The sequence below is a fragment of the Megachile rotundata genome, chromosome 6 (assembly GCF_050947335.1).
Source record: "Megachile rotundata isolate GNS110a chromosome 6, iyMegRotu1, whole genome shotgun sequence".
Lineage (NCBI taxonomy): Eukaryota > Metazoa > Arthropoda > Insecta > Hymenoptera > Megachilidae > Megachile > Megachile rotundata.
Window position 1 is genome coordinate 10100217 of NC_134988.1, and position 15784 is coordinate 10116000.

At 31.4% G+C, this 15784-nt stretch overlaps 1 protein-coding gene across 3 annotated transcripts in view; it reads left to right on the forward strand.

The window, feature by feature from the left end:
* Positions 1–15356, forward strand: part of LOC100880490 (uncharacterized) — a 119643-nt gene extending 104287 nt beyond the window's left edge. For all 3 annotated transcript variants that reach the window (XM_076532987.1, XM_012284983.2, XM_076532988.1), the window contains exons 14-17: positions 4181–4605; positions 5306–5491; positions 7973–8319; positions 9486–15356. In XM_076532987.1, coding sequence (XP_076389102.1) covers positions 4181–4605; positions 5306–5491; positions 7973–8319; positions 9486–9537 — 1010 coding nt within the window. In that variant the 3' untranslated portion in view covers positions 9538–15356. The remainder of the gene's footprint in view (positions 1–4180; positions 4606–5305; positions 5492–7972; positions 8320–9485) is intronic.
* Positions 15357–15784: the final 428 nt, after the last annotated feature.

Here is a 15784-nt window from a genome sequence, read left to right on the forward strand (position 1 = left end):
AAAATAATTAAATGACGGACGAAAGAACGATTAAATAATTAAAATATACGAACAATCGATAACTGTAAGCTTGAATGATTTATACGTTTGTTTTAATTATCGAGAAGTTTAATTTTGTTGTAGAATATTGATTAATATATTTTATAACGTTGGTAAATATCAGAAATTTGTTTATAATCGATGTTATTCGGAAATAAATTAATCAACAGACGAAAGTAAATAATTTAATAACTGAAATATTCGAACGAGTGAGCAGTAATTCTCAGCCATAATCGAATATTTATTATACTTTTATTTTAAACATTTTTAAATATTTACAAACTCCTAAATCTTTGCGAGTTTTTTTGTTGTGTGATATTTTAGAATATAAGCTAATTAATATGTCTTTTAATAATATTAATAATAATATGTCTCTTAATACCATTAAATATAAGAAGCTTCCAATTAATATTATTCCGAATTTATTTATTTTTAGACTGACACAATTAAAAATAACTAACGGGATGAATAAACTTTTGAACGGCCAGATTTTTTACTGAAACTTTTGTTTCGTATATTGCACGTTGATATAATGTTAAAAAACAGCTTAGAAAGTTAGCAACTTACAAAGCAGCTATAAATAAACTCAGATTTGTTCCGCTACTCACCCTATTTCTCTGTTCACACTCATACCGATTGAGAAATTTTTATTTAACGCGGTAAGCTTGTTTCTTATTGAAAAACCTTTCAATCGAATTTTATACAATTACTGTTTGTAAGAACTGGCTATACAATTTTCAATTTACTTTAAATTCAATTCTTATTTGCATGCAAAGATTTCAGTAATGCATTTTGTACGCTCCAGTAAAATTATTTTAATTACTAAGGAATTTGGACTTTTGTGAGGGGTTTCTGAGTTTTGTAGTTTTGTAGTTTTTAAATTTTTGCTTTCAATTTGGTGGACATAGTGTGCTTAATTTGGTTATGAATTTTAATTGGGGTTTGATTTGGTAAATTTTTTATTTTAAGGGGTGTTAAGGGCAAATTGAAAGAGGAAATATAATTTTGGGAATTTTTGAAATTTTGGGAATTGCGGGAGTTGTAGGAATTTTGGGAATTTTGGGAAATTAGGAGATTTTGGGAAATTAGGAGATTTTGGGAATTCTGGGAATTTTGGGATTTTTGAAATTTTAGGAATTTTTGGGAATTTAGGAATTGGGGGATTTGGGAATTTGGGAATTTGGGAATTGGTGAACTGGGGAATTGGAAAACTGGAAAATTGGGATTTGTGGAATTGGAAAATTAAGAAATTGGGAAATTGGAGAATTGGAAAATTAAGAAATTGAGAAGTTGGGGAATTGGGAAATTATGGAATTAGAAAATGGTGGAATTGGGAAATTATGGAATTAGAAAATGGTGGAATTGGGAAATTATGGAATCGGAAAATAGTGGAATTGGTGAATTATGGAACTGGAAAATGGTGGAATTGGTGAATTATGGAACTGGAAAATGGTGGAATTGGTGAATTATGGGATTGGAAAAGGGTGGAATTGGTAAATTATGGAATTGGAAAATAAAGAAATTGGGGAGTTGAGGAATTGGAAAATGGTGGAATTGGAGAATTATGGAATTGGAAAAGGGTGGAATTAGTAAATTATGGAATTGGAAAATGGTGGAATTGAGGAATTATGGAATTGGCAAGTGCTGGAATTGGGGAATTATGGAATTGGAAAATTGAGAAATTAGAGAATCAGGGAATTAGTGAATTAGGGAATTAAGACATTAGGAAATTAAGAACTTTAAGAATTTAGGAATTTTGTAATTCAGGAAATTAGAAATTTATGAAATTGTGAACTGGTAAATTTGTGAATTTCAGAATTGGTAAAAATTGTTGAATTATTGAGTTACTGATTTAGTAAATAAATGAATAGATGAGTCAGTGAATCTGCAAATTTAAAAATTTAACAATTCCCCAACTCAACAATTCAAACTCCAAAACTTTCCCAAAACCATAAAACTTGAAAATTCACTTATTCCACAAGAATTCATCTCATCTTCGATCCCCACATACCGCAGCGTATCGAACGGAAATCAAACTTAGCAGCTGTGAAAATAAATTTGAACAACCGGCACGATCATTGATCCTCCAAAAAGGAAACTCTGTGTAAACTTCCGTTTTCTAGAGTATGATTTATTGCCCGACTGCAGATTCCAAAAATATCCACTGAATTATGGCAGAAAATTCGACGAGGTGAAGCGTCGCTTAACTCGTATGAAAGCGTATTCGGTAATAAAAATAACCATCTAAGAAACATTCGAAATTAGGTCATTCGAGAGAAATAGCGAGAAAGATAATACTCTTTCTTTCTGTTTTCTATTGTCAATTTATTCATGATGGTGCACTTCAAAGGGCCATTAAAAATCATGACTCTTAGCTGTTGTGACAGTCTGACATTTTTCTCGGATGTTCTATTCTAACCTAATTTAACCTCACCGCCATTTCACTGTTTGCACGAAATGTCAAAATGTTATGGAAGACAATATCTGTACAAATATTTATTTCGGGAGTTGGTGTCAAGTTTAGAGAATAAAAATAGTTTTGTTATTTTAAGAGTCATTTATTGTTGTGATATTTGTAAAGTGAAAGAGTCAACATTTTAGTAATGCATTTGGGTTCAATTTTTAAAATAAAAATACTTTTAACTTCTTGTGTTTCAAGCTTGGTACTAATACACAAAATAAAAATATTTTTAACATTTTGTGTTTCAAGCTTGGTACTAATACACAAAATAAAAATACTGTCAACATTTTTATATTAATTAGTAAAATACAAATACTTATAATATTTTAACACTACGTTTAATACTAATATGTACAATAACTTTTAATATGTTGATAACAATTTTGGTGTGTTCATTTGTAAAATAAAAATACTGTCAACATTTTAATACCTTGTTTGTTACTAATTTATAGAATAAAAGTACTTAAAATATTTAGAAAATAATTCAACGTTTTAGTAACATACACTTGCTTATTTTTAATCAATACTTGTAGAAACAAAAATTGCGAATATAATTCCCACAAAGATCAATAAATCCTATAAACTTCACGTATATATTACAGCTTTGAAACTAGTGAGGTGAAGATTTAAATCTCCCATATTTTCACGTTGACTACAAATACTTCAATTCGAGGCAAATCCCATATATCAAACGCAGTGATCGATTTCGAGTACAATCGCAAAAATACAATACATAGTTTCATGTGTAAGCTGACGTATCATAAAAACGAGAATAAATCGATTTTGGAATATTAATATACTGACACATAGTATATTGTCATAAGTTTCGGTATTAATGAATTATATTTACAATTCGATTCCTTTCACATATCACAGCAATCAGGACTCGAATTTTTCTTGAGTTTCTAGCTCTTGAAAATTCTGAGACATCGCCATTAAAAACCAGTCGAAATCAGTGTTATCTAAAAAATTGTTAAAAGTTCCAATAATTGTAAGGGTGATTCAATTCCTTCCACAGATTGCAGCAATCGTGATTCAAATTTTTGTTGAAGTACCGAGACACTCCTATCAAAAAGCAATAAAAATCAGCGTAATCTAAAAAATTGTTAAAAGTTCCAACTATTGCGAGAACAATTCAATTGCTTCCACAGATCGCAGCAATCGTGACTCAAAATTTTGTTGAATTTCCAGGTCTTGAGGTTCCAAGACACTCCTATCAAAAAGCAATAAAAATCAACGTTATCTAAAAAGTTGCTAACAATCCCAATAATTGCAAGAACAATTCAATTGCTTCCACAAATCGCAGCAATCTTGACTCAAAATTTTATCGAATTTCTAGGACTTGAAGTTCTGAGACACCCCCATTAAAAAGCAATTGAAATCAGCGTTATCTAAAAAATTATTAACAGTCCCAATAATTGCAAGACTAATTCCTTCCACCAATCGCAGCAATCGCAACTCAAACTCCTCTCGTCTCGAGACCCCAGAAACAATAAAAATCAGCGTGATCTAAACAACCCCCTCAACTTCCAACAATCGCCTCAATTCGCTTCCTTCCTCATACGTCGATTATTCGAACCCGAACAGAGGCATTTCCGAAACTCGCGTCTCGCAATAAAACCCTTTTCACCGAGCCGTCGCGATAACCGATGAATAACAGAGAGGTCGTACTAATTACAGAATGCGACAAGAGGGTGGTAGTGAAACGGGAGGCCGGCGGGGAGTTCGGTTTCCGCATTCACGGCTCGAAACCGGTGGTGGTTTCCGCCATCGAACCCGACACGCCGGCGGAGAGCTCGGGCCTCGAAGTCGGCGACATCATAATGTCGGTGAACGGAAAAAGCGTTATGGACGCGACCCATTCGGAAGTCGTCAGGCTGGCACATTCTGGCACCGACGTCCTTGAACTCGAAGTAGCGAGGACCTGCAACGTGCTGGCACCGAGGGTCGCCAGGCCCGGCACCAAAGATGGCACCGAGGAGGCGCCGCTTTGTTCTGGATACCTTTGGAGGAAATCTGCTACGTCCAACAACACCGACAAGTGGGTTCGGAGATGGTTTGCTCTACGACGCGATAACTGCCTCTACTACTACAAGACTGATGCGGTTAGTGATACTCTTTGGTACTCTGACATTTTACTGTTTCATGTGATTTATGATACACTTTGTATACGTGTAATATAGTTGTCTACATGTAAATAAGTTTAGAAGCAAGGATACGTCTGACCTTTGAGAGTATATGGTGAGGAATTAGGATCTACGGGACCTGGTTTGTGCACGTAGAAATTTGCAGACCTGGGAATTTATGGATGTAGACATTTGCTGACCTGGGATGTAGTTTGCAGACTTCAGAATTTGCGGACGTAGAAATTTGTAGACCTAGATATTTATAGATGTGAAAACATGTCTGGGGATTTGGTTAGCATTTGCTTAGCAATTTTGGAACCTGAAAACTGAAGTATTTGCAGCTTCATTTGAGGATCTGCAAATGAAACAACTTAGGGATGAAGGAATTTAGATACTGGGGATTTAGATTCATGAGTTTAGAAATTTGTAATCATTACCGTAAACTATTTAATACTCAGACCGTCCATAAAGAAAGGAAATTTTGGAAGATACTGTAGTGCTGCATAAGTTAAAGTCGAACGCGGTAAGTTTGAGGCAGTCGTTAATCAGAAAGAAAAAAGTCAGCCAACGCCTGGGGTTCCGGCACAAGCCATTTAACTGCCATCCTTCCTCGCGAATTGCATCCATCGAGATGACAAGTGTTTACACGAGATCGTTTATTCGAGAAACGGTTCTGTAGGATTCACAGCCGGTGGGGGCAGTAATGCTGATAAAGTACGACGTGGAGCAAACACCGGAGCTGAGGTTACACAGTTTCGCGATAAAGAAACAGGGTGCACCGACACTTCGACTCGCGGCCGACTCCGAGGAAGCTGCTGCCCGATGGACGACAGTCATCAAGGAAGCCATTGAGAGAAACGACCAGGTAAATGTTGCGAGCAACTGGAAACTTAACCAGAGCCAGTTCTTGAGATCTACTTGGAACTCGCGAGAATTGTACAGGATGATTCATAAATATTGGTTGTTTGAATTGGTCATTTTGTGGTTCTCATCCGTTTTGGATGAGAATTGTTAGGGATGTTAAAATTGTTAGGGAATTTGCAAGATCTATAGAGGATGATTCATAAATATAGGTCCTTTGAAACTGTGGTTCTTATCCTTTTTGCAAGTATGCATATCGGTGTTAAAATTGTTGAGGAACTTGCAAGAACTATAGAGGATGATTCATAAATATAGGTCCTTTGAAACTGTGGTTCTTATCTTTTTTGCAAGTATGCATATCGGTGTTAAAATTGTTTGGGAAATTGTGAGAACTGTACAGGGTGATTCATAAATATTGGTCCTTTGAAACTGTGGTTCTCATCTAATACTCATCTAATACTAATACTTTTGCAAGTATGCATATCAATGTTAAAATTGTTAGGGAGCTTGTGAGAATTATACAGGGTGATTCATAAATATAGGTCCTTTGAAACTGTGGTTCTCATCCTTTTTGCAAGTATGCATATCAATGTTAAAATTGTTAGGGAACTTGTGAGAGTTATACAGGATGATTCACAAATATACTTCTTCTGAAACAGTGGTTCCTATTCTTCTCACAAGTATAACTACTGAAATAAAAATTACTATAGTCCTCATTATTATATAAGATATTTATAGAAATTATTATACAAGAACAGTGGTTCCCAGCCTTTTCAACAGTACACTATCAATAACAAAATTGTTAGAGAACATGCAATAACAGTACATACAGGTCGATTCACAAACATAGTTCTCCTGAATAATAATTCTCAACATTGTCACAAATTAGTACCACCAAAATCAATTGCTATTTGTACTTATTTTATGTAAAATTAATGCAATTACATTCATCTAATATGCAATTAAGATACTTCATTATATTTAAAATAATTCTTATACCTAACTTTTATTTTAACTCGAGTTCTCTCAACATTAAAAATAAAATATATCATACTTCTTCGTCAACGTAAAAAATAACGTATGTCAATATTAATCGATAAAATTATATTATAAATATACTACAAACTATAAATTGCATAAAAATAGTACTACAGGTACACTAGTGTCCTTACGCTACAGTAAGGAACAAAGATTCGTTATTTTAATCTGTACAGCTTTACTGTAATATACTAAAGCATACTTGAGAGATATCCAGAGTTCATGATCCACTCTGTAACTGGAACTGTTCTAGCTATACCACTTACATAGAACAAGTTTCTAGAATTTAACGAAACGACGAAAGTTTCAGTGAGAAAATAGGGTTTGTTTTAAACTCCTAAGTTTACCGATCTCGTTGCCAGAGTTGTTAGAATAACTAGATTAAAGTTTGGATATATCACGTTGTTGCATATCAAATGGCAAATTTCGGGACATAGGAAATCTGACGTGACTCGATAACATCAAGTACTGTGCAATGTCACGTACGTATCAGCTTGATGTACAAGATTTTCACGGTTCAAGGTCTGTTAATATTTCTATGAAAAGTGGAGCAACATTTCGTTGAAATAAACTGAACATTTACGCCAACTTACAGGTGCATTAATATGGCTTGTTATTATTTTATATTAGAATGATGTTTTATACAAAATTCTTTATGTGACTGTAAAGACTCATATTTAGGATTAAATATTCAAATCGTATTCGTATTTTGTTTATTTTTAAATAATATAAGGAAATGGAGAATTTGGTAGTGGAGATTTATACATGCAGATTCTGTAAAATATTGGTTAGAGATATAGGTTACGTTAGGTTAGGAGAAATTTATTGATGGAGTGGACATTGAATGAAGACTTCTGCATGCAACTATCACTAGTGGTTATATTTATTTAATTCAAGTTTATTAATCATGAATTACATTTAATTAACCTATCATTGTTAACATTTATTATATTTAATTAATACGTCATTGTTAACATTTATTGTATTTAATTAATACGTCATTGTTAACCATCGTTAACCATTGTTAACTATTATATTTAAGTAACCCATCATTGTTAACCATTTATTATATTTAATTAACTCAGCATTCTTAACTATCTGTTATATTAAATTCACCCTTCATTTTGAACCATTTTAGCAACGTCTATATTAAATCAATTCATTAGACATATTTAATAAATCCACTGTTCTTAACCATTTATTATATTCAACTAACTCGACATTCTTAACTACCTGTTATATCTAATTGATCCACCATTTTGAATCAGTAGCTACGTCTATATTAAATCATTTCATTAGACATATTTAATAAATCCATTGTTCTTAACCATTGATTATGTTCAATCCATCTAATCATTAATTAGACCAATTTTAACCATTATGTTAACTTAATCCATCATAGTGAACCACTTATATTTATTTAACCAAGCAACAAACACATGTTAAGGTGGACACGTGGCTAGAGGCGTCAATGAGGATGCGTGAAATGGCAGCGTGCGCCATTCAACGACCCGACTGTTTCGGTTATTTAAGCAAACAACAAGAACACGCAAGGAAGACATCATCGCCGACAGGTTGGTCCAGAAGATATTGCGTTCTGAAGGACGCTGCATTATATTTCTACGACGACGCCAACGCGGAGAAGGCGTTCGGTGTCGCCTGCCTTCATGGCTTCAGGGTGCACAGCAGCGCGCCCACTTCCGGTGGCCGGAAACACGCGTTCGAACTGCAACCACCGGATCCCACGCAGAGAAGTTATATCTTCGCTACGGAGTCCGAAATGGACAAGAAACGGTGAGGCTAATGGACTTTAATCCTACTTTTAAACTAAACTTTTAGTTCGATGAAGTAAATTTAGTGACCATTTTGTTGAAAATGGAGGTCTTCGGTATATAATGTCTTAAATAAATAATAAATAATCTGCAAGGAATAATAGCTTGATTTAAAGAAGAATACTTGTAATCATACTCATATTCATGATCATACTCATGATCAATTTATGGACATTTTCAGTAAATAATTTCTTAAATAAATAATAGATAATCTGCAATGAATATCTTGATCTAAAGAAAAATACTTGTAATCATACTCATATTCATGATCATACTCATGATCAATTTATGGACATTTTCAGTAAATAATTTCTTAAATAAATAATAGATAATCTGCAATAAATAACTTGGTCTAAAGAAAAATACTCGTAATCATACTCATATTCATGATCATACTCATGATCAATTTATGGACATTTTCAGTAAATAATTTCTTAAATAAATAATAGATAATCTGCAATGAATAACTTGGTCTAAAGAAGAATACTCGTAATCATACTCATATTCATGATCATACTCACGATCAATTTATAATATTTTTGCTAAAGTGTTTTCGTAAAAATGATCAAACTAGTCTTCATCAATGGTTTGAAGACTATCTTTGACTTAAAATATAATTTTACATAAATGAACAAGAAGTAACTGTATTATTATTTGCATTAAGCACTGTTAGTTTTTAGTGGTGCTGAAATAAATTATACTTGGAAAATAATTTTTAATATAACTTATGCAACTTTCAACCTGAACTTTCAACTTATTTCGATGAAGTAAATGTAGTGACCATTTTGCTGAAAATAGACATCTTCAGTAAATAATAAATATCTTAACTAATAATAGATAATCTGCAATGAATAACTTGATTTGAAGAAAAGTTTATACTTGTCATCAATTTATAATATTTTTGCTAAAGTGTTGTCGTAAAAAGTACCAAACTAGTCCTCATCAATAGGCTAAAGAATTTTTGATTTGAAATATAATTTTACATAAATGAACATGAAGTGTATCTAAATTAATCTTAATATCTTAACATCTTAATACCTTAATATCTATATTAAACATCGTCGATTTGTAGTGGTTCTGAAATGAGTAATGGTAAAAAAATAATTTTGTGCAACGTGTAATTTGCAGATGGCTGGCAGCCCTGGAGTACTCGATCGATCGATGGATAAAGATTGGTTGACAAAGGCCGACCTACCGTACAAAGAAGCAAAGAAGTCGAAGCAGCGAAGATCCTCTAAGGTGTCCTTCGTCTCTTCATGTTTCCGGTTCCTAACGAACATTGTTGCAAATCACAAACTCATCGATCACCGTCGTCATTGTCGCTTCGATTGTCGTTCGCAAATGCATCACGTGGATCATGTCGCAAATGCTCTTCAAATTCGCAGTTCTTCGCAACTCTTCGTCGTCTCGATAGCATCCATGGTAATTTTTGTTCACGAAATTTCGTAAGAATTTCTTTGTAATTATCGAGTGCCAAATATCTGCCAAGATTAAACGCAAGAAACCCATGGGGCTACCATGCCGATTTATTTTATTCTTCTGAACACTTAAATTTGCAGCTGCAAATTTTATTGCATACGTTTTATTGTTATAACCGTTGAATTATTAAACTTTCTTAGAATATTGTCGACTTGACCATTTCGATTTTGTACAAACTTCTGTAAATTATCTATTATTGTATTGTATAAATTGCAACTATTCTGCTGTGTGTTTTGTCGCTCTTCTAACTGTTTATATCGCTGATTATCACGAATTTCATCGATCTTGTTGTTAATAATTCTGATCACGATTTTCGAACTTTGCCAGTCTTATCGTTAGTGTAACGCTGTTTTATAATAATTTCTAATGATACTGCATTTAGCGAAAAATTAAGTATATTCATACTTAAAGCAACGTTTCTCGAGACAGCTCTTTTAAAGACATTCAACTTTTTTTTTATGAAGGATTTCAAGTACTGGAATTGATTTGTATGAAAGTAAATATTTTATAATGTCACTGTATATGATTGTATATTCGAAATGTTTACGAAGCTATTCGAGTGTTGTTATTCATTATTCTATCGTGTAACAGTACAAAGTTTTTGATCCGATATATTGTATAAAAGTGCTGTATTAAACCATGTAAAGTTTCTTTCGTTTCCTAAATTTAATATTAAAAGAAAACTGGTACTCTTTCATTTCCTTTATTCCCTAAGTTGTGTATAATTTAAGCAATGTGTACATAAATTTATTTTAAACGCACAATGCTTATGTTGCCTACAGATTGCAAAATATCAGTGTGATTTGTAAAAGTTATAAATTTTTCTGTATTTATAATTTTTTTAATTAACTTTAACTAAAATATTGTCAATACAGTTTAAAGTTAAAATTTGTTTTTGTTGTAAAATCAAATTTATTCTTACTTTTATTTTGATTTATTCTATTGGCACTTATAGCTAATGTTAAATAATAATGAACTCTATTTTGTAAATTTTTGTTTCAAAATATTTTACCATTTCGATTATGAATATTTTTTGAGTATTATTTATTTGAAATATGTATGGCTGGAGAAATTAACAGACTGTGGAAATTTATGCAAATATTCAAGAACTTTTAATCATTCATTTTTATGCAAATCAAATGAGATAATATTTTATTTTTACAAATTTCAATATTCTCTTACACAGGAAAGTTTGTAGAAATTAAAGTAGGAGTATTATGTCGAGGTTTTACGTCACAGAAGTTTTTCTGTACAGTATGCGTCAGGAATGCATAAATATCCACAGTTTATTCAAGCAAAAGAAACGCTGCTTCAAGTAGTCGTTTACAATAACTGGTCAGACGCAGGTCTTAATACGTTCACTGTTCACTGTCAAGTTTTATAAAAAAAATTATAATGTTAATCAAAAGATCTGACTGAGACTTTCTTCAGTTAATTAAAATAGTTTAGTTTGAATTATTTAAGTGTATGGATAACTTATATTTTAATTGAAGTGCTTGATAAATAAATTAGAACAGTTTCACCATTTTATTCAGAATTTATTATGTAATTGAGTTATTAATCTCTTGCATTGTTCATAATGTTATACATTTATTTTATTATTTAGTTAGAAGTGTGACTAAGTAAAATTTAATTCATTTTAACTTTATAAAAAATTATAATTCAATGATTATGTTACTGTCCCTTTGTACCACTAATATGTCTACCATTTTTTACAATCAATTTATAATTTATATAATAATAAAATTAATGAAGTGCACTGAAGTAGATAAAAATAGACAACAGTCAGATAAATATTTTTCTTTCGACCAGAACAATGAACGTATTAAAACAAACAAACCTCGCGATTCTAGTGTCTTATTCGCGACTCAACAACTTTCGTTTCGTCGGTAAATTAAAAAAATTCGATTTTTTATACAAGAGAACATCGCATACTTTGTAAGGAAGAATTGAAATCACACTTGACGAACATCAAAACCGAGAATCGTTGATTCACCGATTGTGTCTTGTATTAATTAGAAACATACCCACGGTTTTCTTAATATAGGATCCGACTTACAATTAGCTATAAGAAGGTTCAAGGTCGTCCACTGCGTTTCCACGAATTTCCACAAATATTCAATATAAACATTCACCTTAGCTCCGGACAACTTTGACGTTTAACGCGTTGGCTGTCACGACTGTAGCCGCCATGTTGGATTAAATAAACTCTCAAGTTTCACTCATTTCAAGCTGTGAAGTTTCACTCATTTCAGGCTGTGAAATTTCACTAATTTCAAGCTGTGAAATTTCACTAATTTTAAGGTTCAAACTTTTATTAAATTTCAAGCTTTTCATATTTTCAATTAATACCGTAATTTAGTATTTTATCTTTTTTCTCATTTAACTAAATTAAATTTTAACTGAGTTATATAGTTGGACTGTATTCATTCTTAAATAAATTTGATAGAGTTTAAGTAAATTCTTTCTCACGTAAAATTAATACAATTGAAGTGTATTAAATTTTACTTAAAATTTATACAATTGAAGTGTATTAAATTTTACCTAAAATTTATACAATTGAAGTGTACTAATTTTTACCTAAAATTTATACAATTGAACTGTATTAATTTTTACCTAAAATTTATGTAATTTAAGTATATTAATTTTCTCTTAAAATTTATAAAGTTTAACTGCACTAACTTTCTCTTAAAGTTATTATAATTCAACTAAACTTATTTCTCACTGAAACATAAATAATTTAACTGAATCCAGAAAACAGTTGAGTCCTCCACATCCTTCAACTTCCTTCTAATAATTTATTTAATTTAATAAATAAACCTACATCAAATAATTTAGTACAAGTCCTTCGATTTCACTTACGTATCTTTCCATAGACACAGTAAACAATTTAACATAAAATATCTAGAAAATAAATACGAATGGTGGCAATATAACGAGAGTCTACTGTAGCTATATTAAATTTATGGTGCTGGTCACCGGAGACACCCCATCGTAATCAAAGTATTAAATTCGTACCAACATGTATCCTCGTGACAGCCGACGTGTTGAAGCATCGCGTTGTTTGTATTTTATAGTTTGAACAAGCGTGGTTCAGTGTTCACGAACAAACATATTGAGTGCCATTATAACGTTCGTTGATTTAAAGTGCTTACGCGAAGAGCAGAACATCAAAGAGGAAGTCGAAGAACAACTGTGAACTCGATTTTTCTGTCGTGCGGAGTGCTTGTTCTACCGGTTTAAGGGGTCGTTCTACTTACGTGGTATACATTCTTTCTTTTTCTTGAAAAAAAAGTGTCAATAAAAAAATACATAAAAAAGAACGGTTTTTTGAAAGTTTGTAAGTAGACTGATCCTTTAAATATAATATTGTAAATTTGAAGAAAAACGGTACAATGCGAAACAAGTGTACATTTGCAAAGATCTATATAATTGTTCGAAAGATGTGTATAGAATATTCGTATATGATAAGATGTTGGAGGAATTTAGGGTCTGAAAACGGTACGCACATTTTAGATAAATTCTTTATTCACAGTGTTGTATGTATAGGTTTTATTTAAATTTGATGGGTTGGAGGTTCAGTAGAATTATTTTCAATTGTTTACGATGTTGTGTGGAATTATAATTAATTGTTGCGTAGATAGATTGAACAAATTTCTTATTTAAAAGATTTCTAAATTTTACATTTTCAAATTTTAAGTTGGTAAATTTGTAAATTTGTACATTTTCTAAATTTCTGAGATTCTAAATTTCTACATTTCTAAATTTCTACATTTGTACATTTCTCAGTTTCTACATTTCTAAGTTTCTAAGCTCCTAAATCTGTAAATTTTCAAATTTGTAAATTTCTACATTTGTACATTTCTCAGTTTCTACATTTCTAAGTTTCTAAGCTCCTAAATCTCTAAATTTTCAAATTTGTAAATTTCTAAATTTTTACATTTCCAAATTTCTACATTTCTACATTTTTCACTTTCCAAATTTCCAAATTCAAAATCTGAACCAATTAAAAAATATCTAAACACCCAAACATCGAACATTACAAGAACCTCCAACCCCATCAAAGTATCAAAAAAAAACTTCGCTAAAAAACAGAAAAGCGTGAAAAAAAATCTCCCGAGTGAGTGCTTTCTTTCGCGTGTTGTGAGTACATTTTTTCACCGTACAGAAAAACTGGTGTATTTCGCTGATATTTGTATGAATATTGAGAAACCGTGGTCGTGAACATCGAGAAACAAAGATTTCCAAAGATCGACTTGTCGATCGTGTAATTTCTTGAAGGAGAAGTATGAGCGATCGTAAGAGTCGATCGCGACAAGAATCGATGCATCGAGAACGCGTTAAAATTCTGAAGAAGTAGCAACGAAGAAGGAGAGATGAGGACATTATCGAACGAGCTTCGATGGCGACGCGAGAGAACCGCGAAATTTAACGACAGACCGCTCAAAAGCACAGATAATAAAATAGGAGGTTTAATACAATTGTAGAATGAAATGCGTCAATTATTTACCTGTCACCCTTCGAGCTGGTTTGAAGGACGTTGGTTTTATCGCTGTTTAGATGATGCAGTGTTTTACGTGCTAGGAGAATCATTTTATTGACGAGAAAGCCGGACATCGGTCGCTTTCCTTGACCGAACTTGTTCTTGTTTCATTCGAAGTTTTTTAAATTTATTTCTGTCGTGTTTCAACAATTTGTTTTCATTTGTTGAGGAAGTACTGTATGAATTAAAATTATTTTTTCTTTATGAGATTTTGAGAGATTATTTCTTTACTTTGTTTCTCATTTTCTTTTCTTTGAATTTATACTAAATGAATTTTTTTGTTATATAATTTTTAAAAATATAACGCTTCAAGCTGTTTCAAGATAGCTTGTATGTTTTTGAAACGCAAACTTAACCTAAATTGGCTTGTTTAAAATGAATAAATGTAAAACTCAATATACTAAAATATGAGCAGAAATGTAAAAATTATTTTGATGAATTTTGTGAGACAAGAAAATCTTCAATTAAATTTTTTTAAAAGTTGAACTTTAAAATTATTTTGAAATGAAAAAATAAAAATTTTGGTAAGTTATGTATCTTCTTTTATAATGCTGTGTTGACTTTCTACATGAAGTTAATTTTTTGTGAAAATATGTTTTCTTGTAAAAATAGAAATATACCGATATTTTATTTTAGAGGTGTGTCATATTTAAAATGTGTGCGAATAAAATTCGATTTAAGAATGAACGTAATTAACAATTATTTCAAATAAAAATTGTAACCAATTACTTCAGGAAAAAATGCAATTTAAAATAATTTTGGTTGTTGAAGCACATTTCTTTGTTTCTTAAGTATTAAAATAAGGCAAAATGTAAAATGCGTAACATAATATCGATGTAATAGCGTAGGATCGAATCACGAAAGTACAAAAGGGTCAGATGTAACCGTGTCCGTCTTTCTAGTGCCAAAAACTGGAAATCAATTGATTGAACTATTAAACCAATCTAGATTGTAATAAATGTCGTTAACAAAAACAGTATTTGTATTTTCTTTATTGACTTTATAGTACAAAATAATTTAAGATATCAAAATAGTGATTTTTATATATATATATAATAAAAGAAGTGTACAGTATACTTCTATTCTTACTTTTTACATATTCAACAAAATTTAATATATTAACTTTTACTTTTGGTAATAAATAATTTAGAGGTTTTTACTTTTTGTAAATTTTGCGTGCTATTAATTTTTTGAAGTAATTAAATTCCTTGATTTGAAATGATATTATAGGAAATGGAGTACTGACTATAGAGAATATTAAATAATAGTTTCAAAATAAATATTTTCTTCATGGTTCTTTATGGTTTTTTTAGAAAATAAGAGAATGTAAAGGGATTGCTCTCAGACGCCATATAGTGGCGGAACTCTAAAGCTGTAAGAACTTTCCACTTGAGCAGTCGCTAAT